The sequence below is a fragment of the Haliaeetus leucocephalus genome, unplaced genomic scaffold (genome assembly GCF_000737465.1).
Source record: "Haliaeetus leucocephalus isolate CR32 unplaced genomic scaffold, Haliaeetus_leucocephalus-4.0 Scaffold526, whole genome shotgun sequence".
Taxonomy (NCBI): Eukaryota; Metazoa; Chordata; class Aves; order Accipitriformes; family Accipitridae; genus Haliaeetus; species Haliaeetus leucocephalus.
This window is the reverse complement of record NW_010972962.1, coordinates 6,461,322-6,488,918: the sequence shown is the minus strand read 5'-3', so window position 1 is coordinate 6,488,918 and position 27,597 is coordinate 6,461,322. Positions and strand designations below refer to the sequence as shown.

Sequence of the window (27,597 nt, the reverse complement as noted above, 5' to 3'; positions counted from 1 at the left end):
CCTCCCCGCGGCGCGTCGGGCGGGCGGCTCTGCTATGGCTGCCCTGGCGGCCCTTTCAAACGCGGCAGCCGGCGGCAGGGGGTAACGTCTGGGGAAGCCTCCCGCCCCTCGCCAGGCCCGGGCCGAGGGCGCGGGTGAGGCAGGGCGGGCGGCGGCCGGCGGGGCTGCGCTGGCCCCGGCGTCCTCCGTGCTGGGCGCCGGCTAAGCGGGGGGGCTTCCTGTTGTCGTTGAGGTGGAAACGAGCCGTTTTCTTCCTGGGCCGCCGTTTTTGCTCCCTGCTGTCCCCCAGCCCGGGGGAAAAGGCTTGCTCGGGGCTCCTGTCTCCCTGAACTGGGGCGGGCGGCCCCGCTGTGCGAGAGCTGGGGCGGGGGGCGGGTGAGCGGGACCGGGGATGCGGGTGGCAGCGCCCCGGGGGGGCCGGGGCTGAGGCGGGAGGGTGTGGGGCTGTGGGCCTCCGCTGGGATTGTCTCCTGTGCTCCCCGCCTTCCTCGGGGACAGGAAGGGGCTTGTGAGGTGGCTTAGTCTCGTGGCTCTGCCTGGGAACTGATGCCCTTTCCAGGCACGGGGGGTGAAATTTAGCTCCATTAGTCCTTCCTCTTGAATGCTGTCAACGGATCTGAGGAAAGGGGGGTGTCATCTGGGGAACAATAGGGCTTCAAAGTACGTAAAGTGTATTTTGAGCTGAGTCATGTTTCTGAGCTGAAAACCAGTGATTTGGATGGTAGTGAGTCACCAGGCAAGAAAGTGCTTTACTCTCAACTCCCCTTGTGCCTGCAAGACTCTGAAACGAGTGTTATTGCTGTGGTAAAGTCTGCTGTGGCTCTCGCCATGCAGAACAGATGCACATCTTCCATATCCTTCAGGAGTGAAGACATCCTGTTTAAGCTGAATGGGAGTGTTACTGTATGGCTAGTTTGGTGGATTGGAGAAAAGGTGTAGCTGCACGTGATGTAGCAGTCTGTTACCGAATCAGAAGCTGTATCCCCCTGGTTTTGGGTAAAGTTTCTTTTCATAGGTGGTTTGAGTTAAGTGGTTTAAAAAAAAATGCACGGGAAGTGTTTGTTCCCCCATCTTCCTATGTGATACCTCTTCCGATTCATTGACAGGCTGCTGCATAACACAGGTTGTTCCTTTTCCCCAGTGGGACCACTAGTTATAGGAACAGGCTTCGAGGAGAATGTTTTCTAAGGGCACAGCCTTGGTGGTTTGCCTTTTTGGTCGTACTTCTGTAAGTAGTAGCAGCAGGTGATATTCCTACTAGTCTTATACCTTTTCCTTTCTGATTAGCGTTGGGGGCTGTTTTGCTGTATGTATGTGCCCTATGTGTGTCTCCCTTTCTTTCTGGCTGTAATTTTCCAGTTAGCACAGGAGTCTTCTGATTTGCGTTTGTGACTCCTTTCTCAGGCAGTCCTGACTGGCTTTATGCAGGAAAAGTCCTTGGAAATCTACTGTACCAGCTTCTCTAAGCAAAAGTGTCTGGGAGTTCTCCAAGGTTTTAACCTCACAAGGTTTACAGTAAGTTGGATTTATATTTTGAAGTACAATTTAGTTGTTACAGGTGATAAAAAAACTTCTGGAGTGATAGAACAATTTCCATACAAGTCCCTACCATTGGTCTACGTAGCGTTTTTTCCCCTTTGCTGCTGGCAGTATGCTCACACTTCGATTTCTTCTTAGGATGTTATTCTAGCATGCTATGGAGGTCTCCGAAATGGACAAGCAAAATCAAACTGTTGAGAGCCTACATATAATTATTGAAGTGGGCCATTCTGCTGCTACTAATAATGGTCTGAAATTCACTTGTCATGTGAGATTCATAATGCTTTTTATGTCCTGCCCCAGATGCTTGGTGTTATAATAAACTGTTGTTTGGCTAGTACTATGTGATTTAAGAGAAACTAAAATGCAAAATTCTATTATCCTTGCTCTTTTATTCATGCTAGAAAAGCAGAGACTGCAGAGCAGAGTTTGAAGAGCTTCCTGCATAGACAGATTTCCTTTCTGGAAGGAATGCTTTACCTTGGATTAACTGGAAAAGAGCTTTAGAAGTTTCTGTGGACTTTATGCTGGAGAGGGGTTTTTTTTGCAGTTACTGAAATGAAATTAATTTCCAAGTGTATGTGTGGTGGTGTTGTGTTTGTCTGGTTCTGTGCTGTCGTTTTTTTTTTCTTTTTTTTTTTTTTTAAATCCTGTACCTTCAGGTAGAAGAATGTATTTGAGTGAGCTGTAGGGTGCAGTATATTTTGTTGATATTCAGATCTGTATTTTTATAGTTATGAGGGATTTATGTGACCTAATGTAGTAAGGTTATGAGATTTAAATTTGCCATAATGGCATTCATTTGATCATACTGTGAAAGTACAATCTTTTCTATAACTTTCAAATGTTAAATACAACTTTTTTTTTTAAGTGCCCTGTAGAAGATGTCACAGTGTAGTAGGATTACTGGAGCAATTTTTCTGAAAACTGTTGCTGTAATGGTGGAGCTACAAAGCATAGAATGGGGGGAGGAGGGGAGGGGCTGTTCATCTAATTACTTTTAAACTATTATTAAACATTTCTTTCTGCAAGCAGTTGCTTATGCCACCTGGATTCACATATGAAGAAATTTACTTTTAATGGGTTGTATCTTTGCATGAATAGGGAGGTTGAAGAGAGTATCAGTCTGTAAATGAGACTTGGATTGCTCTTTAACATAATAAGGCCTTTAAAGCCTTAGTCTATTTATATTCTGCATGCAGCCTAGAACTCCTATTTCTGGAGAGAGACCAGAGGAATGATTACTTCCTTGGTGTATGTTTTGTGCATACCCATATTAAAATTCTGTACAGTGAAGTCTAATAAGAGCTACTCTGTCGGTCTTTATTACTGGCATGGCTACCAAGCTACACTAGCCTTATTTTAATGAGTAGCTGACAGGTAGGGAGAAGTGTGCTATTTACAGCCATCAGGATAGCTTGAATGTGTTGTGGAGCTTTGCATTAGGTGTAGAGAATAGAAGTGGTGGGAACAAAAGAACTGGAAACAGAACTGATGCCAAACTATTTGGAGAGTAGTCCTGGGAGATATATTTATCTACAATAGCAATGATTTAAATAGTTTCAGCTCTTCTTCACTGGACAGCATAATAGCTCTGCAAAGTCCTCTTACCTTTTAAGTAGGAAGTACTTTTAAAGAACACACTGCAACTGTTCTGGGTTTTGTGGAGAAGCAAGGCTTTAGTGATTACTGAGTGTGTGAAGCAAAGATAATTCGGGTGTTTCAAGCAATGACATTTCATGCTGCCTGCTGTCAGCTGGAAGATGGGCAAGCAGGAGAGTTTTGATTCCCTTGAACAGAGGATCAAGGGTCTAGTCTGAAGGTTCAGCGTTGAGGTTTCAGCCTATCGCACAGAAGGAAAAGATCATACTCCAACAGATCTGAAATGAAACAGGAGTTGGAAGCTTAAGTATGTGGGCAAGGCCAAATGCCTAGCGCATGTTGCCTGGCATAGAACTAAAATACTGTTGGTGAGATGTTTGTTAAGAACCCTTTTTCTCAAAGAACAGCATTTTTTTTTTAAATTAAGGCAAATTTTCCGACAACTTACGTAAAATAAGAAAAAATGTGTTAGCAAATGTTACCTGGAAGTTTGCTGGCCTCAGATGTGAGGAGAGCTGCTAGAACAGAGCTTGTAGGCGTTCAGTATGCCAATTGGCAAGCCAGTGAAATCCTGCACAGCGTGGCTGGATAACTTGTGTACATCACTGGATACTGCGTGTTTACTTCCTTTGGGTAATAAGTCCAGGAGACACCAAGCACTGTGAACACCTGCAATAAGGTACAGCAATACTGAACACAGACACAGGAAGGGAAAAAAGCTTGCTCTGACCTGACTCTGGTATAAGTTGGTTACTCTTAATTTTTCAGCTTTGTAATTTGCTCTTCTACAGCTATGGGCCTTTTCTGGATTTGGGAAGGAGACACAGATCTATGCAAGCTATAGCTTCTTTCCTCAGGGTAGAAACCAGCCCTCACTTTGAGTATGGTTACCTGGAGGTGACAGAGAAGGAAGAGGTAAAGGCAGTTTTCCCACTGAGGCCAGCCTATCTGGAAAATATAATAGGAGATAAGTGGCCAACTTCATGCTGTCTTGATCCCCACATGCTGTGGGAGGATGAATAAAGTTCTTCCAAGCTCCCTCAACACTCAAGGCAAGAGACATGGGGGACCATATCCCAGTAGAAGCAGACCAGGCAATGGCTTGTTTGATTGCCCTGTCATGTAGTCGGTGCAGTCAGCATTGTAGATGCCCCATGTGGAGCATAACTGTGTTTGCCTGTTATCTTGAGTCTTCCTGCCTCACTTCAGGGACTGTCTTTAAGCTTTTTTTAAAAAAATCTGTAATAGTTCATCATCATCAGTGGCATTTAGACTCGTTGCTTTTTCATCCTCTTCCCTGCCTCCCCCTCCCGCAGTGAATCACTGTTTTTCTTAGTCATTACTGTAGGTGTTAGCACACCCTAGTGCAGGCAGCTCAGGAGGAAAATTCAGCGGACAGCTGTCTGGCAATTTGGAATCAAATCCCAAGTACTCTTCTGGATTTGAATAAAAAACCGACTCTTTGTAAAAAAATAGAATGTATGTAGCAACTGCAAGATTGTTTTTCTACAAATATGAAGTACAGTTAGTTTAAAGTATGCATTATTAGAAGGGGAGGTGGTTATGACTTGGCCCCACCTCACAGGGAAATATCATGACATTTTTTTTTCCCCTTTGTGATACGCCATGTTTGACATTCATCTCACAGATGCTCTTTGGTATTGGGCTTTTCTTTTGAGCTGTAGAATTCCATTTTGGCTTCTGATCATGGCTTGTCTGTTCATGGAGAGTTATCCTGAAATAAGTTTTGTGCTTTAAATTCACATCTTACCTTAGTTCAAATTAACTTTTAAGTGCAGGTATGAAAGCCTTTAGGACAAAGTTACCACTCTTCTCAAGAAAATTTAGCAGATTAATAATAGAATTTTAAATATTTAATTATTTCAATTTAATAATGAAATTAAACCTTCTTTGATCTTCTGGGTCAAACATGTTTGATACTTATCCAGCTTTCTGAAGGACTGCAACAAACACCTAAAAGATGATCTAATTACTTTTTAAAGTGGAAAATCCAAGAAATCAAAAGAAAAAAAAAAGTGAAGTGTACCTTAAAGACTTAGCCTTATTACATATCACTTTCTATTCCATGTCATGCTTTCCTATGCCACTTTGTATTTGATATATGGTAATTCTGCTTCTTCCAGTGCATTGTATGAAGGCAAGTAGACTAGGACTTAAGGATGTAGGAGCAAATACTAGTCTGTTCATGAAGAATACGGAAAATGCCCGGTTTCATAAACCAATGAGCTCACCTCCTATTCTCATGCTGATGAGAAGAGTTAAGTCAGTCACCAGTGTTGGATGGCAGGAAGTACAATTAACTTTATAGAGTAAGCTTTACTCTTGCCATAATCTTACTTTATGTAACAATACAGATGTTGAGATATTTTGAGACTCTGCCCTTGGCCACTTGAGGTGAGAGGGGAAATAGTAGCAGAAAAAAAATCTTCCAGATGAGGCTTTCCTTTTACCTGGGCTTTTGGGTAAGCCCCAAAACTATCATGGTCATATGCTGAGTGGCTAAAACTGGCAGGGAAGTTTAGAAGGTGGTGTTACATAGGAGTGTAGGGTGAATGCTGACCTCAGGTGAGAGAACATGCATGTTGGCTTTTTCCTTCTTCCTTGCTATGATTCAGTGGGTAACTATGAAGAAGCTGGTTAGAGTGTTTAAAAACTGATCACTGGCTTCCAAAATTGCCTGGAACTGGAATACTAAATACCCACCTACTTGGATTAGCTGAAGAAGCATGACTGATAATGATATTGCAAGCTAAACACCTAGTTTGAAAAGAGAACTGTGAGACCTAACCATATGAAAAGTGTCCAGTGCCTGCAAAAAATGGATCAGAGATCCATCTGGCTCAGGTGTTAGCTAATTCTGGAAACCTTGCTGTTGCAAACATGAGTAATGTTTCTTGTTTCTCCCATTCACAGATTAAAGTACAATATAAAATGGAAACATTATTTTCATGCCTCTGAGGTAACGAGAATAAATATATAATTAATTTAGGACGATGATAATGACTCTTCAGCTATAAAGAGCAAAGGAAAGCAGAGTGGCTGGTTGAAGTTGCAGGTGTCCCAGAACTGACAGTGGAAAGTCACCTGGGAAGCTAATAAGGTGAGTAATATTCTTTGTGTTCTGTGGAGATTTCTGTTTTCCTGTGGCAGATGTGTATTCTAACTAGCCACATAATGGGATTTCAGTCAGTAGAAGAGCAGATAAATGCTGACATATTACTGATCATGACAATTGCTACAAGAAGGTGTTTTACAAGCAAGCTAATAGCTAGTGCTATTTGATGTGACCCTCAATAGTCCTCCTTCCACTGCAATGCTGAAAATAGTCAGTTAAATTCTGGTACTGCTTTGCAAGGAAAAATTGCTGAAATCCATTTATAACAATAGTTATACTTCTAGTGTTTGATCAGAGGATAGAATGAAGTTGGATTGAAGAGCATTTTGCCTTTGAGTTAAATGACACTTTGCAAAATGCTTATCCAGTTTGTATGTGCAAACACGGGACTTTAAGGCTAGCATTGCAGTAGTAAGGCTGGATCAAAGGTCAAGGTGCAAAAAAATTTTCTGGATACTAGAGCTGGAGAATAGAATGTCAAGAATGATGAAATTCTACCAGATATAGGTAAAATATATTTGTTAATTTTATAGTTATAGAAATGCCTTATGGTTTTGGTTTGGGTTTTTTTTTAGTAGTTTTTTTTTTTCTTTTTAATTCCAATTTTCTGGCAGGTAAAATTTTGAGGGTACCTAAAACTCTCTAACTAAAATTGTAAAATATGATTATTGAATTTCATGGGCCCAACCATTGCCAAAAATTCTATAACTGATTAACTGAAATGCAGCTATTGTACATATGAATCTTGGGTCAGGAGAAAGTCAATGCCTTCCCTTTTTGCCTTTGGTAATTGTTTTATACACTATCTGTATACTAATGAGCAGCTCTTTCAAAAATCATTGTTTTTATGCATACAAGCAACAGATAGTCTTTAAAGGTGAAATTCTAGATCAAAATGGAAAATCTTCTTGTAGTCCTGTTCACATAAAACCACATGCGAGCTCACTTTACTAGATCTTAATTTTATTTTCTCTGCTTCTTAGGTTGATGGAGGAAAGACTGGCAGAGTATATAAGTGACACCCAATAATATGTCTGAGAACCAGTACTCTTTTTGCTAAGATAGCTTTACATGCAAGCTGAATAATTACCTCAATTTGAAGAGAAAAATAATTTGAGAGGCTATAGTGCTGGTTTGTCTGTTTGCTCAGTTGAAAAGGTTGGTTGTTGAGTGTGTGCTGCTGTGGCCTAAATTCTTGGATACTAAGAAATCTGAACTGCTGTAGAGCAAACTTTTGTGATCGGTGAAGACATTATGAGGGCACACTTGACAGTGAGTTAAAGGGCTGAATAAGAGAATACAACTTCAACCAAAAGTTCTATTCCTCTCTTCTCGCCCCTGTTTCAGATGTCATCTCTACCAAGGAGGGTGAAATCTGAAGCCAAAGCCCTTACATCAGAAGATGATGAACTACCTTCACTTCTTAATTCGTAAGATTACTTTTTTCCTTAGGGTTTTTTTTAAAGGTTTATGCTAAGCATGAGGTTGATTAAAAAGTTTTAATGCACAAAACTTCTATTCAATTATAAAACACAAATTACCTATGCTCTTCATGCTTACAGTGAAGATAGGGTGAAACTGAATTGCCAGTTGTCCAAGCAGAATGAGGTGTGTACACATCCCAGTGACCAGCTTCAGAAAAGCTTGGCAAATTGTTCCAGCCATTAGCTCTGCAACAGCATAAAAGACCTATATTTGTTGATTCTGCCTACCTTTATTTTCATTTTTCCTGTTTGCTTCCTTTCATGTCAGAGAACACTCAGACTGGCTTGCTTATGTATTTTTTTTATTCTTCTCATAAGCAATATTGTTTACTCGTTTGTTTTTCAGGAGCTCTGAATCAGAGGAGGAAGAGGAGGAGTGGGAGCCAAAAAGCAAAATCGCCAAGAGACCTCGATTGCCAAAGAAAAATGAGGCAAAAACTAAAAAAGTTGCTTCTCCACGGTTGGCTGTGGCCATGAAAAAGGTCAAGAAGATAGCAGTAAAAGAGGAAATGGTGAGTATCTGTAAGCAAGAGACATATAATTACTGTGGTTGGTAAGTAACATGAGCAGAATTTTTCCAACTCAGGTTAGCTCAATTGCCTGAGTCTGATCAGCTCATCTGATTCCACTGTTACTGTGAATATTCAGTGTATTTCATAAACGTGGCTTTCATACATATTTAAGTGTCCCAGACCTAAGGGCTCTACTATAAAATTTTGGCCGGTGATAATGGGACATGGTTTTCCCTGGAGATCTCTTTCAACAGCAAAAATAAATACCTCTGTTCTTTCTATAATGAAAACTAATCCCTCCAATACCTTTGGTTTCTGTGTTGCACCTTTGATGTCTTCTATGTTTTCACTAGCTGGGTACGACAACAAAAAGAAGGCCTGTACTTATCTTTCCTTGCGTGGCTGTTTGACCCAGTAAGGATCACAGTTTTATTATGATGAATAGAAGATGCACTTCTGTCAAAGATTAACATCTGAGGTCAGGTCATGACAGAAGGCAGTCCTGCCTTCTGAAGATGATGTCTGGGGAAATTCAGGAAAGAAGGCGTGGCTTATCCAAGATTAAACAATATCTTAGCAGACCAAATCTCAGTTCCAGTTCCCATGCTGCACCTAACACCTCATTAGAAGAGTGCTTCCCTGCCCTGCTGTTCCCTGTTTTGTTGAGGTGGGCAGAGGCAAGGATTATAGGTCAGTGTCTTCTGAAGCAAAGCCCAGTTAACATCTTACCAGGATAATTTAATTTTTTATCTTTTAAATCACAGTTCTACTGGGTATTTTGTGTCTTTTCCTCCATGCAAGATACATTTCAGGTTACTTGATTTCTGGCTTGGCGTTTCCCTACCAGACAGAGATGTTACTTGGGAAAATCATGTCTAGTATCAAGTCTTCCTAGGTTTTAACTGAAATTTTGAACCAGTTCGTAACAGTCAATACTTAATATGGTTTCAATGCCTTTTTGGCAGGATGTATCCTTGATTATTGCTCCTGCAGAAGATGATAGAATGCAACTTCAGAAACCTAAGGAAGAAGATACAGGCACTAAACGAAAAACTTTAAATCAAAAGCCAGAAGTGCCTAAAAAAATGGAAATCAATTCATTCCAAGGGAAGAACGTAAAGAGTTTAGAGAGTGATGAAAAACCCTCAACAAGCATTCCTTTAGTGGGAAATCAAGTGAAACATGAGAAATCTGAGGAGGATTTTGCATTTGATGAACCACCTTTTAAAAAGATTAAGTCAACTACATGTCCTGAAGGAAAGCCAGTTAAAAATCTGGGAGGCAATAAAGTAAAAGAAGAATTTGAAATGAACTGGGATATTGTACAGGTAGGAGATCTTTTCCTTTTCTAAGGTATCAATGAAACCATTTCCTACATAATTAGCACTTAGAATCTTAACATACAATTTCAGTCCTCTTGGCATCAGTTGGAGTGCCAGAGAGTCTTTGTGCTATTAAGTAGTCATTTAACCTCTGCTTAAATTGTCATAATATGTGTATAAATATAAATGTTGGTTGGTAACTGTTAAAACTTCAAACTTTAACATTATTCCAGTATCTGTGACTTAGGCAGTACTTAGTACAAAGCTTGCCTGTAACAGTTTGCACGTTTCTTCTGTATCAGCACATAGGGGTTTTTTTGTGGATATAGTCAACTGAAACTCCTGCAAGAAGGGATGCTGAAAGATTTGGGATGTCTGTGTGCACAGCTTCAGAATTTAAGATTTAGTTAGTGTGGGTCGTTTCATTGTAGAGACTCATTTGAGTGTGTATATCAATTTACAGTACCATCAAGGAGGAGATTGTGTTCTTGGAACAACAATGACATCAGGGGAGATATCATCTTTGTTTTTGTAGGATGTTAACTTTGAAGCCATTCAGGTGAAGACAGTTTTAGCATAGCTCCTGTTCTGGAAGGCTGGGTGTGGTTACAGAAGTTTTTAGTATAAACAGGATGGGAATAGATGGTGCATGTTCTATTCATCATCCTTAGTACTGCCTGCTTAAGAAAGGTGTAAAATTTTGTTCCTGAGTCTTCTAAAATATTCCTGGAAATGCAGATGGAGAATTTGATCTTTATGTATTGCTGCTCTAGAAGCAGTGAATGTGATTGTGCAGGAGTTGTTACATTTTTAGGCTTCAGAATAAAAGTTTTGAAAGGCTTTTAAATCAGCAGTCTATGGAAATAACTTTAGCAAAGTACAAACTGTGATAGTTAAAATGTTACTAAGCTATGGTACTTACATAGTTTGTCCTCCATTCGGTATTGATACACTGTAACTTTATATTTAGAAAGCCCATTTTGTACAAAATCTGGTTTAATTTTGTGAGGCTTGGCTCCTGTCGAAACCTTTGGTAATACCATGCTAGTTTCCAGTTATTGGTGGAGTGGGATTTGGATCAGCTCTGGGTTTGAGGGTTTTGTTTGTTTGTTTTGTTTAACTATGAGGTATGTCAATTTGTGTTTTAAAAAAAAAAAAAAAAAATCTAAGTTTTCTGAGTTGCCATGCACAGTTTGTTGTCTTTCTGATTTTTTTTTTAATTGTTTGGTTTTTTCTGTTCCCGAGAGGCACTCCTTCTAGTAATTTTTCTTCTGTGGTTACAAGTTTCTGGAAACATTGGTTGCTGCCTGTCTTTCTGAAGTACCAGGTGTGGTGGCTTAATGCATGCGAAGCCTGGCATCCTGTTTTAGGGAGGACAGTAGTCACTGCTGGCCAGCATAATAATATTCTGGGAGTGGATTTTAACATTGAGTGAGAGGCTGTTTAAAGCAATCTATCACCTCTCTTAAATGTTTGTTTGGGTTTCTTTGCTTCTGACAGGCCTTGTCAGAAATAACAAACGTTGAACCATGGGTATGTGCAAACTTAATTCACCTCTTTCAAGAAGAAAACACAATTCCTTTTATTGCTCGGTATCGAAAAGAGCTCATCAATAATCTGGAGGCTGATGCCTTGCGAGAAGTGCAGCAAACATTGGAAGAGCTACGGTAAGTAAGTTAATGCAGGGAGGTATCTGGGGGGGAGGTAAATAACAACTGGCTGCTGCTTCTGTGTCCCTTGTTTTGGCACTTTGTACACACTGTAATTATGGAGGAATGCCTAAAGAAGGAAGATTAAAACAGAGGTAAACATACCTGATACTTTTTTTTTTTTTTACTGTAAGTAACAAAAAATCTGGCATTATTAATTGCCAAAGAAAAGTTAAGATCATAATTTCCCTGCAGTTTACTAAAACTGCAGAGAAAAAACCCTCTTACTAAAAGAGTAGTTTACAGGTTCTGGAGGTATGTAACCTGATTAGATGTAAGCTGCACCCTTTGAAAAAGAATCGCTAAGAATCCCTTGGCTCCCTGCATGAAGCAGCAAAGCCTCGAGTGAAGGGTATTACTTGAGGTTATAGTGTACCAGGTGGGCAAGCTAAACTCTCCCAGATCAATGCAGCAAAGAAATGATCGGCGAAGCTCGCTGCAGCAGTGGATGAGACTGCGCTCATTCCTTCTTGCTTTTGGTTGGTTATATGTTCTTGAGATGGCAAGGGAACAGACTTGCCAGCTGTTCTGTCGACATGGTGGCTTCCTCCTTGTACTCCCCACTATCCCTAAGCAAGAGGCTCTTTCCAAAGAGGGAAGGTGGCCTGAGATTTCTTGTCTGAACAAGTAATTTAATTACTAACAAATACCTTTGCTGCTTGCAAAGGTATCTTATTGAAGGTCTAAGAGTTTAATATCTGGTATCCTGTACTTGATGCTGCAAAACTATCTTGATAGGAATTACAGCTGTAAGTTCTCATCAACATGGATTTAACTTAGGGCCTTTTTATTGGCTTCCAGACCAGTAATCCTGCAAATATATATATAGCAGTAATGACTATCAGTATGGTTTGATGATTTTTCTTAAAGCTACCGCAAGATACTTTGATACAGTTTTGAACTAATTGGAGAAAGTCATGGTTTAACCTCAGCTGGCAACTAAGCACCATGCAGCTGCTCGCTCACTCCCCACAATGGGTTGAGAGAGAGAATCAGAAGAGTAAAAGTGAGAAAACTCATGGGCTGAGATAAAGACAGTTTAATAAGTAAAGCAAAAGCCTCACATGCAAGCAAAGCAAAACAAGAAATTCATTCACTATTTCCCATCAACAGGCAGGTGTTCAGCCATCTCCAGGAAAGCAGGTAATGGTCACGTGTAACAGTTACTTCGGAAGACAAATGCCATCACTCCAAACATCCCCCCCACCTCCTTCTTCTCCCCCCAGCTTTCTATGCTGAGCATGACATCATATGGTCTGGAATATCTCTTTGGTCAGTTGGGGTCAGCTGTCCCAGCTGTGTCCCCTCCCAACTTCTTGTGCACCCCCAGCCTACTTGCTGGTGGGGTGGGGTGAGAAGCAGAAAAGACCTTGACTCTGTGTAAGCACTGCTCAGCAGTAACTAAAACATCCCTGTATTATCAACACTGTTTCCAGCATAAATCCAAAACATAGCCCCATACTAGTTACTATAAAGAAAATTAACTCTATCCCAGCCAAAACCAGCACATAGTTAGAAACTCTTTTGGATTATCAGACTTGGTTTGTTGAGGATTAGCATGAGATACAATCTTCAGGGGTTTCAGAGAGTTTCAGCAGTGTAATAAACAAGGTCACAATCAATAGCGTTTTTAATCCACCATGAAATGTGACTTAATATCAATCTCTTGCATTTTAGTACTGTTGCAAAGAAGACGCATACAATGATACAGAAGTTGAAGAAAGAAGGGAAATTATCTGGATGCCTTTTAACAGCATTATTAAATTGCAGAACTTTGGAAGAATTAGACCACGTGGTCAGTACACTAGTCTTTCTCAGGTCATCTCTAGTTTAAATGTAATCTTGCATAACTAAGTAGCGCATAATGCAGAGTACATAGCATGACTGAAATATTTCTTTGCCTTTTAATAATTGTGGGTTTTGTTTGTTTTAAGTCTGCGCCTTATAAAACTGGGAGTAAAGGCACCAAAGCCCAGAGGGCCAAGCAGCTGGGATTAGAACCTGCTGCTCTCTCCCTCCTGCAGAATCCTATGGAACTCAATCTCTTTTCTTACATTAGACCCAATACCAAAGGTAAGTGCTCTGCTTCTATGAGCAGTAATGTCCTAAATGTCTGAAAATATTTTAAAAGGGGAATTACTCCAATTGTTCTTATGTTGCTGGAAGTTATGCAACTATTTTAAATTCAACAGTTCTTTTAGCAATGTTTGGTAAGAGTTTATATTTAATGCCATGGCTCACCAACCTTTCCTATCTTTCTGTATTTTAAATGGTAATAATTCTGGTATACAAGAGGCAGAAGTCTGGAGATGTTATAGTTGGCAAGAGAGAGGGGGACTGTGCCGCATACCTGAGACCTCTCCATGGTTCTACTCTTGCTTGGATTGTTTACTGAAGATTCAACACTGATTGTACAATGGGCTTATGCTCTGTACTGAAGTAAATGTCACCTATCAAAGCATATCTTAATAAAAACTGGCCTTGGTGATTGGGAGTGAGTAGGAGAGTTTTTGTTACTGAGTGGCAGTAGGGGTTGGAGATGTAATCTCCAAAATTTTAGCAGGAGCTTTAATGACATGATTGTCACATATAGACCGCAGAATTGTGTTTCTCTGTGAATGCAGTTGTGGGTAAATCTGTAGGGGGCAATCTCTGACAATAAAATACAAAGATGGCTGCACCCTTCTGTATGGTGTTAAAATAGATATGTACTTTTCTCCTTCCCTGCCTCAACACTTACTCTTTGAATTTTAACATAAAGGTACTGAACCTCCTTAGTGAGGCTGACTCTTACTCTTCCCACTTCAGTTGTTCTTTTATTTTATTTAAATTTTGTTTATAAAATATTCCTAAGTTTGCATTGAAAATCAGTTACTAAATATTCTGATTGTTTAATTACTGCATTTTAGCATATGCTATTACTTCATACAGCGGTATATTGCAACCACGTATCTGACTATTCTGGCAGAGTCTAAAGACCCAAAAGAAAATCTTCACCGTGAAAGTTCAAATAAATTATTTAGGGTGCATTCAGAAGGAAGTGCTATTTGTTGCAGCATAAACATTTCAGTTTTTGAGAATCAGTACACCTATTTTCAATTTTGTGCTAAAAATAGCATTGCTTAGGTTTATATAATGGTTTTCATTTGAAAGACACATCAGAAATTACATATACCTATGAACTGGGTCACTTTTATCAACGTGGGAGCCAGTTTGACAACCTATATACAGCTTGAGATCAGAGTGAATTTTTTTAAAGGGATGAACCATTTGCCGTACAGAAAAGTTTTCATCAAATCTTAATATTCAGTTCTTTTAAATTCTCAGTGTTTTTAAACTTATACTAAAAATAAACTGAAATAAAAACAGCAGTTCATGTTTCAAAGCCAGATATTTGAAAGTTAAGGAAGCAGGCTCACCAGAAAACTCTCTTCTTCCTTTTAGTTGTATACATGGTCCGATATTTCTCTAATTACACAACCATGTGCTGTTTTTGCAATGGACACAGTAAAATGCTCATGTGAGTGTTGCTTGTTGAATGGGAACTTTTCAATTTTCTTTAATCCTGACTGGTTTTGGCCTATTCTATCTCATTAAAATTCTGTGCTAGAATTAAAGTAGTGTTGCCATGTACACTTTGGGTACTTCAGTGTTTCAATTCATATTCAATGTAATGCATGTTTTATAATTCCCCTTAGCTTTGTATTCTGACATGACATTACTTTTACCATGAGAAACACTAACTCATAGAGGTAAGGATCCAAATTCCACAACTTCTGATCAGCTCAGGCATTTAATAACATATTTTTATTCTCACATTTTTGTTTTTCTTTCTGGCAGGTAAATTTAGCTTCCCCTTCTTAAAGGGCAAGATTAATTTTCTGTAGTGTGTAACTAACCCAATCAGAAGCAGGGGTCTGGATTCAATACAAATACTAGTTTTTAGAGCTATGCAGTTTTTTTAAAATGGTGTTGTTAAAGCTCTTTCAAGATATTGGTAGTCCATCAGATAGCAGACTGAAAAATAATGTGTGTTGAAGGAGACAAAGCTGCATCTGCCAGCTCTAAGATTATTCCTTTTTGCTCTGAGGCATTTGTTACTGACCGTTGCTAGAAACAGGTTAGCTATATGGATTTAAAATACAAGATGTCAGTTTTATTTCATTACCTTCTGGTTCTGGTCCAATTCAGCCTCTGTGCTAAGGAGAATACTGTGCTACCTCTTCTGATCTGTTGAAGCGAGGGATGGTTCTGTGTGTTGGAAAGCTGAATGATTCTGTTATCAGCTCTCTAGAATACTTAGTCTATGGAGACATTTTATAACTTCACTGTTTGAACAGTGTTCGTGGGAGAGGATGAGGGTACCCTGATCTCAGAAGTGTTATTGCAAACTCCTGCTACAAACCAGTGGAAATACAAATCTATTGCACAGAGAAGAGACAGGATTGCCTGTAAAGATGTTAGGCAGTTTAACCCCAGCCAGCAACTAAGCACCACGCAGCTGCTCACTCGCTCCCCCCCATCCAGTGGGATGGGGGAGAAAATCGGGAAAAAGGAGTAAAACTCCTGGGTTGAGATAAGAACAGTTTAATAGAACAGAAAAGAAGAAACTAATAATGATAATACTAATAAAATGACAACAGTAGTAATAAAAGGATTGGAATGTACAAATTATGCGCAGGGCAATTGCTCACCACCCGCCGACCGACACCCAGCCAGTCCCCGAGTGGCGATTCCCCACCCCTACTCCCCAGTTCCTATACTAGATGGGATGTCACATGGTATGGAATACACCCTTGGCCAGTTTGGATCAGGTGCCCTGGCTGGGCATGAGAAGCTGAAAAATCCTTGACTCTAGTCTAAACACTACTGAGCAACAACTGAAAACATCAGTGTTATCAACATTCTTCACATACTGAACTCAAAACATAGCACCGTACCAGCTACTAGGAAGACAGTTAACTCTATCCCAGCTGAAACCAGGACACCATATCAGTAGCAAACCATGTAGACTTCTGCTGCAATTACTCATTTTATTACAACCTCAAAAATTATACTTGAATATCCCATTTTACTATTGTAAATAATTAATTTGCATCATAAATATCAAGATCTGTTAGCATCAAAGTAAAAAAAAATTTTCCCTCATTTTATTGTCTTTTTGACTTATACTGCACTGGTCACTTTAGGCTCATTAAAAATATCATGGTTTCAGATGTTTTGGTAAGGATGCTTAGTTAGTAAAAAAATTGTAATGAAGTAGGATTCTTCACTGAAACCCCAGCAAATCAGTCAGATAACTTGCATCAATTTTCTTTCAGCTTCTATATATTTTCTTAGTAGTTGTATAAAGTAATTTTTCATGTTAGGTTTTTTATAATTATTAACTTTTTTCCTCTAAGGACTTTCCACTATCCGGGAAGTAGAGGCTGGAGTACAGCATATTTTAGCTGACATCTTCGCTAAAGATAAAGATACACTGGATTTTATCAGGAAATTGTAAGTTTGACTCTTACTTTCTAGCCTTTCCTGGTTACATGGTAAGATTCAGTCTCCTAGTGTGCAGATACATAACTAACTTTTTTTAATGATGTGAAAACATTGTCACCATGTTATTGATTTAGGTCCATTTCTTCACGTGTGCTGGAGGTACATTCTTTAGCCTTTCACTCCATCTGGGTATCAGTGGAGGAGAGATCTGCTGTGAGCATGGCATGATGCTGTGACTCCCAAAGACTGAAAAATTCTTTGTGGCTCTGCACCATATAGAGCCGATCTCCCTTGCAGTTAGTGATCTGTAAGTGAAAGCTTTCTCTCCTTGTACTTTCTTCAAGCTATAACTTTTCACAGGTGCATCTGCTTAAGCTATTGCTCCAATATTTATTGCTTGACACCAGTCAGTTTAACTAGTGTGCAGTGATAATTGATTTTGGCATTGGTAGTCAATAAGGCAAATAAATATTACTGTTTTTAAAGCAGGAGTTACTGATCCTTTGACTGTGTTAGCTGGATTTAAGTTTTTTTACATTACATAATGACTTCAAGGTTGTCATGTCCGGGAGTTGGTGTAACAGAGTAATAGTTGCTTGTTATTTTTTTCTTCTGCTGTGTACCACTGGGGACAGAGAACAGGGTTATCAAAGAACAGATGCTGCCTTAAGAGCATGCAGTGTTGGTTTGAATCAGCTCAGTTCTGTTTAGTTGACCCTCGTTTGCTGTTTATTGTGAGTAATGGCTAACTTAATCAAAAGGCTAGAGCACAGCAATGTGATAATTTTAATGAAGGGGTTGTTTTTTAAAGGATGGGCTGTCACTACCAGACTATCACTTTCATTCTTTTGACTACTGTTTGATCCCTGTTACTCCTAAAAATAATGAAAACTTTTATGGGTATTAAGTGCTCAAAGCAAGGAATTAATTCTGTGGCTGGATAGGTTCAAGAGAGGTATGGCATTTGTATAAAATTGGTAACTACTATAACTTTTTTGCAACTTCCCAAAATTTGTTGTGTGAAGTTGAACCAATAACTGACCAAACCAAAGTGCAGATGGTGGCTTTTGAGTATCCATTCCTTTCAGGAGAAGGACTGTCTTCAGTTTTTTTCTGAGGCCTACTTGAATTTCTTCTCTTGGTATGTTCCAGTCAGTATATGTTATGTCAGTGTCAGCATTAAGATATGTCATACACTTCTGCAGGTAATCAGAGTTAACGTAACTTGTAATTGGGCACACTCCAAACTTTATTTTTATTTAATACAAGCAGTAATGACTTGTTACAAGTTTCATGCTAAAATGCCTTACTAATTTGGGGTTTTTTTATTCAGATGTCAGCAAAGGTACATTTGTATCCAGTCAGCCTTGGCAAAAGTGTCATCCAAAAGCGGAAATGAAAAAGATATCGATAAATTCCAACTGTACCATGAGTTTTCTTGTAATATAAAGAACATTCAGCATCATCAGGTACACTAACAAATTTGTATTTTTTTCTTAGAATTTTAACTATAGCAAAGGTGGCCTTGCTTTTGAATTTGGTTGCTTAAAACTGATTCTAAAGATACTTGGGTTTGCTTTTCAGGTATCAAAGATAACAGAGACTTTCAAATTCTTGGAACGCAGGACTAAGCTGTTAATCTCTGTCTTAAGAAACTGAGCTAAGGACTGTTCATTAATTAATTTTCATTAAACAAGTATTTATAATGATTTATGTATCAGAGATTTCAATACTGGTGTGATTTATTTTCAGCGTGTCGCGCCCTCCCTCCCTTCTCCCCGTGACAAGTGCATAGCAAGTGTTAACAGGAGGGGGATAAAGGCTAAGAGGTAATTTATGGTCTGTAGGGGTGAGACTGTGGTAGTAGTGCCGTAGTAGTGGAAGCTGCTTGGTTGGAGTATAAGTATTTAAAGCAAATTTGGATAAACTTATTCTTTGTTTCTTCTGGATGTTTGCTGCAGCACTGAGTCAAGAGTGCTCTGAGCCATTTGATGCTAAACCCTTCAGGTGAAACTGGGGAGAAGTATCAGGGAAAGATCCAGAAAAATGAAATTGAAGGTGACCTACAAAAGCAGCTCAGGGGAACATCCCATGCACTACCCCAAAAATGGGTTTGTTTTGCAAGTCGTCAGTATTCCCTTCTGTGAAGCATCTTTGGTTAACCAGAGCCCCGAGCCTAGACCTATATGACTAGAAAAAGAAATGAGGAATGAAGCGAACTTACTAGCTGATGAGAAGCTGAAGACTTGATAGCTAGGCTGCCCCTCTTACTGAAGTTCAAAGGCGCGATGCACTTGATGTAACTTTGCGTTCGTTCATAACTAATCACCAAGTGAATTGCCTCTTGTTTTGGTCACAATTACCTAGCTTTAAAAAAAAAAACCCCACACAAAACCCCAAACAAAAACCCAAAACCCAAACCAAAACAAAAAAACACACAAAAAAGACTGTTAGCTACTTCTGACCAGAAATGTCCTTTTTCTTTAAGAAGGCCTTATTCTACAGAAGAATGCTTTTCCTTTTATGATATGCTCTCATTTTCTCTCTGCTTTCTATTTTAAAAGTGTGATGTTTTGAATTAATAAGGGATTTTCTTGCATGTCTTGAATTTATTACAAAAAAATATTTCATAATGTGTATGGGCTAATTTTAACACCACCCCCCCCAAATGGATGGTGTTAGGGGAAAGACTAAATAACTACATGTGATTTGAATAGACAGGCCTTCTGGAAATGTTTAAAGAGGTACCTGTAGTTGTTCTCTTAGTAAATGTTCATACTTATTGCAGTATTTATATCAGTAATTATTTGGTGAAAACTTGCTTCTAGAGGGTCTAGAAAAGTCAATAGAGTGATCTAAGACTATTGTGGTGACATAGCAAAGATTTGTAGATTCATCAGGAGATTTAAGTGTTGTGCTGTATGGATTTTTTGTTTGGGTGCTTTAATGTTGAATGAGTACTTTGGCTGTCAAAGACTGTTTAGTTTCTGCTGCACTGAGAGTGATTAACACTGAGATATGCAACATTGGGTGTACAGGTGTTTCCTGAGATGGGGTATGATTTACTTCTTGTCCTTTTTTTCTGTTTTACATAAGGAAAACTGTTGCTTAGCTAGAGCCAGGGCTAGAAACCAGACTTCCCAAACCCGGCCAGCACTCTGACCATGTGGCTGCACTGTTTCTTGTCCAGGATGTGTCCTTAGTTTGTCTGTTTGATGTTAAGATTAACTCGATCTGTTTTGGTTTATTTCTCCTTGTGTCTGTCACTAACCTTAATGCCTCTTCCCATTCTGGCTCTCCAGTGAAGTAATAACCGTTGTTCTTGCAGCTGGTAATCCTGTAATCACAAGATGGTTTTGCACTCTTGCATGCTGTCTTTCATCTGTATATTACTGCTATTGACTAGTCTAACACATTTAATATTTCTATATCATGAATCTTAAGTCTGAGTTGTTTGTGTTTCACTGAGGTTTCAGGGCCCAAGGTATGTCATGGCTCTTTTGTACTGGTCGAGGAAAAATTGCATTTTATGATCATCTGCGACGTGTGGTTTGCACAGTTCCCTGTTTTGTAAAAATACTGTAACTTCTCATTTCTGTTGATTTTTTTGGCTCTTCGTTAGCTTTGTTAGTTTTCCAGTTCCTTTCTTTGTTTCTCTTTTGTGTTTTGATGAGGAAATAAGGAAAGAAATAGTGTTTTCTTTATCTACCATCTCTTCCTTAAACTTAAACCCTACTATTGTACTTTCAAAAGTCTTTCTCATAACCTTCAATTTCTTTATTACCTGACCTGCTGATGCAAATTATCATTTTTTTTCTCTTTTATTTTCTTGAGTTATAACCATCCTTTTTACTACCTAAAATCTCTAGTTTCTCCTTCACGTAAGACTTTGAAGAAATACTTCTTTTCTTCATAGAAAAAGCTGGTTAAAAATGCGTTCTTGAATGTGCTTTGGGAGAGGTGTAGATGTCTTCAAGTGAAGAAATTCTCTGGTTTGGTTCAGGATTTTTAAAAGAAGCTTATACCTAAAAAAGATATAGGGAAGCCTGAAACTCAGAGGGATTTATAAAATTTACTAATCCCCTAGGACCGCAGGTTAAATAGCTGTGTTTGAAGAACACTCGCAAAATTAACTGTTTTGAAGACATTCTCTGCTCCTCTCGTGGCTGTGCACAGGCAAGTGTTCTCAATGCGTTTAGCTAGAGGCAAAAGTAGAAGTCAGCTTTGAATCACCTCTTTGCAGAGTTGCAAATAAAGGATTCCATAAAATACTGCACTGGTCATCACCTGAGTATGGAAGTGCTAGTAATCTTAAAGGTCTGTGTACAACCCTAACTCTGCTCTAGCTTACATATAAGTAAAGGGGATGGGCAGTAGACTAGCATGTTACCTGTAAGAGAGTAAGCTGTGTCTTTATGACCAAAGCATTTGTAGCCATAAGCATGCCTTGCAGTGTGTATTACAATGAGGTAAACTGATGTGCAGTAAGCTGCAGCTTGGTTCTGCAGTTCTGCAGCTGTTGTTGCACACACTGTATAGTTCTGGGTTACTTTCTGTGCCATTTTCGTTTTGTGTGTTGAGGTATGCCATGAAATAATCAGGACTGGCGTGGAGTGATCACGTTTGACTAAAAAAGTTAAAATACTGAATGTGAAATGAGGAAAAAAAACTTGTTTAAAAAGCCTGACTCCAGATTTTGACATGGTCGGATACCTGTGGGTGTTTCCAGCTGGAACATATTGCTGTCGGGAGGTTCAGCCACAGTTCCTTCCTTTGGCAGCGAGGCAAACCTAACTGGACTCTTTTAGGATGTAGTTGGGTAGCTATACCAACACTGTCATAACTAAGGAAAAAATCTTTCTAGAGTTTATTTGAATTTTTGATTAATTGTAAACAGTTCAGTGTTTGCATATGCCTTGGGGTTGCTTTCCTGTATTTGGACATGACTGAATTGGTGGAAGGAAAAGAATTCATGAATAAAGTGTAATGTTTGAGGCAAGTGCTCTATTTTCAATCTCATACTTATAAAGGAATTGGAAATTAAAGTCCTTGCAAAAGATAGAAAACTTATTCAGTGAGTCTAAGTAAATCTGCAACATGGAAGAGAGCTGTGCAAAATGAAGGATGTTGTATTTTTCTGATAAACAGAATACGGTTTGATGAATCTTGTGACTAGATCAAATTATTGTTCTTACTTTCTCTGAAAAAATGTATGTTGTTTTTATTAACCCTTCCCCTGGATCTGTTCCAGTCTTACATAAAAACAGTCTTTTTCCAGAACTGAAAGATTGCTTTGTGTCTAGAATAGCCAGATTTTAACCTGTTATTTAAAAAAAACCAAACCAAAACAACCTTTATTAAATTAGAGGGAGAAATCAACTAATTACTTTCATAATCGAGCATTTCTTGGATGATAATTCTTCTCTGAATGCATGTCACGTAACAGGATAGGCAGATTATTTAAGAATAAAAATGTAAATAATATTAGTGATTGCAATACAGCTGATTTAAGTTCAGGCGACTGACACATTCTGCAGACGGAGTGCCAGGAAACAAAATGTGATGCAAATATTGACCCCGCTAACAGCGTGCTGAATGATGACATTATAATTCTATCAGATACATTCTCTGCTTTCATTTTAGTTTGACATTTAACTTTCTCTCTTTTTTAGAAATAAACCCAGAATAAACATGAAAGCATTTGATTTGTTAAAATGTGTCTTTCTAATCTCTACATGAAAACATTTGCTTTGGCAGTCAAGGTACCAGATGCTATAATATTTCACATGCAATCTTTATTATTAGCTTTGTTGTTCAATGATATGTCAGGCCTGGTATGTCACAGGAGCAGTAAGGCTGAGGAATATAAATTGGTACTATGTCCTGGAGTCATTTTAAACCATTGTATTTAACATATGTGACATGTCTGAGTTAGCTAGTGATTGAATTAAAGTTCATGATTGACACAGAATGCTCTGTTGTGACAGTGCTCAGGGCCTGCTACATATAGCAACATGTGTAGTCATACAGGAATGTCAACTTCTAGCAGTTTTTTTTTTTATTTTTGCACTTTAAAGTATTTTGGAAGGGAAAATGAAATCTAAAGACGTGTGGTTTTTATTTGTAGCTGCTTCTATTATTCTGTTTCTGAAATCCCTTGGCCAGTGAGTTTTCTTCGTGTTATAAGGCCTGCTTCAGGTGAACTTTCGATGTCTTCATAGTGAGATTAGACTAGTAGATACCCACCAGTATACTCCAGGATCCACCAGTCGTATTGTGATCCTGGTTTTAAATGTAGAGCCACAGACTTGTGTCTGAAATTGAACTCTGTATGTGGATAGCACATGTGCAACCAGATTTAGCTTTAGGTCGTGAATATGCAGTTGTGTACCCAAGACTCTGCCAGAAATATGTGCATATGTTTTAAAGCTGGAATGTTAATACTAATGTAAAGAGTGTATCTACAATATTTTCTGCTATTTATGAACTAGGCTTGGATAACTCTAAATTCATCATCTTTCAAATTAAGCTGATTACCTTTGGGTCACAAGTTCTGATTCGTAATTGATTTTAAATTTTGATTGATCTCAGGAAGAAAAACGAAGCCTGAATCACAGGACTTTTTCCCTTTCTGATCTCTAGTTCTGATTGGAATCACTTTTCAGTTCATTTCTTGAGGGGTTTTTTGGGTTATTAAACAAGATTATTCCAACAGCTAAATTCATTCTGACTTGTAATACAAGTATATTTAAGATAAACTGGATCTTGAGATTGCAGACTCCAGGAAAAATGTATGATTTGTTAGGCCATGGCATGATTTAGTAAGTGTTTTAAGTTGTGGATGTTATCTGTATATGCTAGTACTTTGTGAACTGATTTACTGTACCACCATCATTATTTGCTACAGAATGTCAAGCAAGTGCATACAAAAATGTTGATAAGTTTATCTTTTGGATATTTTGTGTGTCATCTGTCTCTGCCATTTATGTTTGCACTCAGATTCTGGCCATTAACCGAGGGGAAAATCTGAAGATCCTGACAGTGAAGGTCAACATTCCTGACGGGGTGAAGAATGAATTCTGTTGGTGGTGTGTCAATGAAAGGTCTGCATGGCTACATATTCTTACAGAAATCTTTTTTTTTTTTCTTTTTTTCTATAGACAGCTGCATACTGAAATGTACCTCACATGTCTTGTTACATTAAGAGAACAATTTAAACAAATAATTATTAAATTAGATTAAATTAGTAAGTGGGTAATTCTTATTCTGTATTCCAACTGCTGTAGCATTATGCTAAAAAAATCATGCCTTTGGCCCTATTTGGGGAGTTCTGGCAGCATTCTTCAAGAAATTGAATTTTTTAAAAAATATGTGAAGGATGATGAAATGTGAATACATTTTCAAATTGTAATATGCATCACATCCAGTAGTCTTTAGTGAAAGGAATTTGTAGAATCCAGTAGAATATACTTCTAAAAATAACTTCATATGCTTGACTGCAATGATTAAAGAGGGCTACCTCAGATTTTAGATCAGTGAAGTACATAACTTTGAGTTTCACAAATGTAAGGAATTGCACGTTTAAAAAATGTATTGAATTTAGTAGACAAACCTAAATGTGGCTGTCTTCAATCAATGATTCTCAAATATCATGTGACCTGAATCTTGCGTTTTGATGTCTGGCTAAGGTAGAAAACTGGGCTCTAAATTTTGGGTGATTCTTTTATTTCTTATGGATTTGCTCTTACAGGTTGCTTTTTTTTAAGCCTGCAGTGAGATGTTTAGTGTTGCATGATTTTGAGGGGTTTTTGCAAAAATTTAGGGTAAATATATGTTGGTTTGTGCAATATGTCTGCCAGTCTTTCTTGGAAATTGTACCTTGATGTCCACTGTTGGAGAATATTGTGATCCAAACTGTGCATCTTCCTTGCACATATAAAAGACAGGTTTTTCTTTCTCAATAGTTTCAGATATTGGGCATTATTCTGAGGATGTCTTAGAAACTCCTACCTTTGCATCCTAAAACTGAATAACCAAAAGGAGGAAAAAAGATAAGAAAAGATGCACTTTTTAAAAGTATAAAATTGTATACTGTGATGCTGCTTTAGCCTGTATTTTTCTTCTACACCAAGTCCAAGAAAGGGATGTTGTAAAATGTTCCTTTTCACTGTAGAAATTTAATAGTTCTGCTTCCAACACTGAAGTCTCTGAAAGACTTAAACTATTGTTTGGCCAGATAGTGTAATATGATCTAGGACTAATAGTAAGTAACTTTTTTTTTTTTTCCCCAGGAAAGTATCAGAATTCATAAAGACACCTAAGTTTCCTTATAGTTTTAATACCTGTAATAGAATTTCTGTCCTCCCCCCAACATATATATTCTGTAGGCAGAACATATCTGTCAGTCTTGCTTTTACTGTGTCTATGACATAATTTGAAGCACTGTGAGCCACAGATAATGGAACAGCTTGTCACTGCTACACAAATGAAAGTGGGATGTAAATTGAGATATTTTTGGTTGATTACACTTTTGTGAGTCATCCTGACATAAAAAGAATATTGACCTTGGAAACGGAACTACTTATTAATACTTAGCATTCATGAGGCTATATATGCTTATGGCTTTTTACTATTTAAGGACAACTTCTCCACCATCAGAAAACTTCAAAAGGAATGATTTCAGTAGATCTTGGTGCATTAACGTCTAGGACAGATTCTAATCTTCCTCATTAGATTGATAACTGTGTTACCAAATCGACAAATAGTGAATACGTATTCTGCCCTGCAAGCTTGGAAATGACTGTTCAAGGGTGGGAGTTGCATTATTTTCATTACATCTATTTACTGGTGAGAGCAGGTTAAGAACTTTTGAGACAAGGATTTCAAAACTTTGCAAAGGTGTTAACTAATTTACTGAAGGTCACACACAAAATCAATTGCAGAATCAGAAATGCCATGTTGCTACAGAGTTTGGCCAGTATTCTAGCCACAAAACACCTACTGCCTATTGAATTAGCAAATATACTGACCTTTATGTGTTCTTCTGAGGCAAATTTTTTTTTTAGCATTAAATGCCCCTGCGATGGAATGTGGGCTTGGAAGACTGGAGTTCATTATTGCACTGAGCTCCATGAAAATGCTCTCCAAGATGACTGTATTTTCTTTGCAAGTTCAGAATAATTATTAGCCTGTAGAGGCATCTAGATTTCCTTGAAATTCAGATTTGTGCTGAAAACTCAGGAATATCCTTATGCCTGGCCCTATGGATTGTATTTTTCCCTAGAAGATGGTATCTCTGTGGTTGGACAGTGAACTTAGCTCCATTAACACTAAAACTGCACTGGTCCCAAAGACTTAGTTGTGAGGTGGGACGTGGAAAAAGGATCAATGAGAAACAGCCTGAGAGGGGCTGCTTAGCTGGCTTTGAGTGTAAAACCAACATGGAGGAGTTCCTTGGGAAGGGGTGAGAGTTTGTTCCAAAGTGGGATTGCAGCCTTGAAAATGAAGTTCAGTGTTTGACAATGTTTTCAGTTTTCAGACAAAATTCTCAAATCCTGTGTCAAGTCTATGGTACAGGCCTTAAAGGCATGCTTTGTTTGTGGTTACCAACTTGGTACAAGTTTCATATAATGTTTTGGAGGAAAACAAAACTCTGCTTTTTGTGCTTCAAGTTTAAAAGCCTAGCTGTGCTTTTCCTGGAACAGTTGTTACTTAATACTAGTGGTTCTTAAGATGGGCTATGTTATTTCTGTTGATGCATAGTTTCACCCTATGAGGTGTATCAGTAGTCTAAGCCATTTACGCTTATGGTGGTCCCTGTTGTGAGCACATGCATGTGGAGAGCTGATGAACAGAGTAAGATGGTATTATTTATATGGAGTTTTTCTAAATAGGACTGCATTTAAAGGGCTTCAAGAGTCAGCTCTTGATTATTTAATCAAGAAATAGCTGTTCTTAAAGGGAAGATTAACTAGGCTTTGATGATCTTTAAAATTATACACACATGCTTTTGCTTTGTTTTCTGCAGTGAAGTGGTTTTTTTCTCTTTCCTCATGAAGTATTGGTATGATTAAAATGCAGTATTTTCTATGATTGAACTTACTGTTTGGATATTTTTGCATTTGTAGCGATTCTAGGATTTCTAGTAGAAAGTAGCCTGCATAATTTTTACTTGTATCTAGGCAGGTAATAAAAATATCTGCTGTGAAAAACTATTTACAGAGAAAAGGTTTGCTAACTAGCTTTAATGGATGGAAGTGGGGGGAAACAGCTGTCACGTTTCCAAATTAATTGTTATTTGTGCTGAGGATACTTTCTGAGGGAGTGTAGTCATACTTGCCACCTGTGAAAACTTCATGTTTATAGAATTGGATGGCAATAAGGAGGTTTAAAACCTCTGCCAGTTTTATGTAGGTATGGAAAGAGTCTCTAGTTACAAATAAGTATAATAGAACTGTTTGCAAAAACTGTTAGCAAAGTGATGAGGTCATGTGGCTAGGCACTCACAACTCTGGATGTTGTAAAACTAAATGGTAAGCTTAATTCTGCTCCCATGTCTGTCTGCGTTAATGCAGTGTTGACTTGATCACGCATTTCTCAGCTATTATATGTGCAGACACTTAGGAAAGCTGTTTCAGGAAATTTTATGTCCCCTTAAACAACTGAAAAGCTGTCTAGGTAGAAGCAATTTGGGATTCTCGGTATTTCTGAGAGTGCAGGTAAACAAGGTCAAAAGTAAAATTCAGTCCTGTTTTTGCCTTGGCCTGCACCTGGACACATTATTAAATGGCCATAATTCTATCA

The 27,597-nt window shown here is 38.4% G+C and overlaps 1 protein-coding gene across 1 annotated transcript in view; it reads left to right on the top strand.

The window, feature by feature from the left end:
• The first annotated feature begins 625 nt into the window (after positions 1–625).
• SRBD1 (S1 RNA binding domain 1) overlaps positions 626–27,597 on the top strand; it is a 133,877-nt gene continuing 106,905 nt past the window's right edge. The window contains exons 1-12 of the mRNA XM_010576496.1: positions 626–1,228; positions 1,405–1,515; positions 6,152–6,262; positions 7,625–7,707; positions 8,108–8,273; positions 9,239–9,601; positions 11,096–11,262; positions 12,982–13,099; positions 13,239–13,377; positions 16,707–16,803; positions 18,128–18,263; positions 23,794–23,897. Of these exons, the coding sequence (XP_010574798.1) occupies positions 7,625–7,707; positions 8,108–8,273; positions 9,239–9,601; positions 11,096–11,262; positions 12,982–13,099; positions 13,239–13,377; positions 16,707–16,803; positions 18,128–18,263; positions 23,794–23,897 (1,373 nt within the window). The 5' untranslated portion in view covers positions 626–1,228; positions 1,405–1,515; positions 6,152–6,262. The remainder of the gene's footprint in view (positions 1,229–1,404; positions 1,516–6,151; positions 6,263–7,624; positions 7,708–8,107; positions 8,274–9,238; positions 9,602–11,095; positions 11,263–12,981; positions 13,100–13,238; positions 13,378–16,706; positions 16,804–18,127; positions 18,264–23,793; positions 23,898–27,597) is intronic.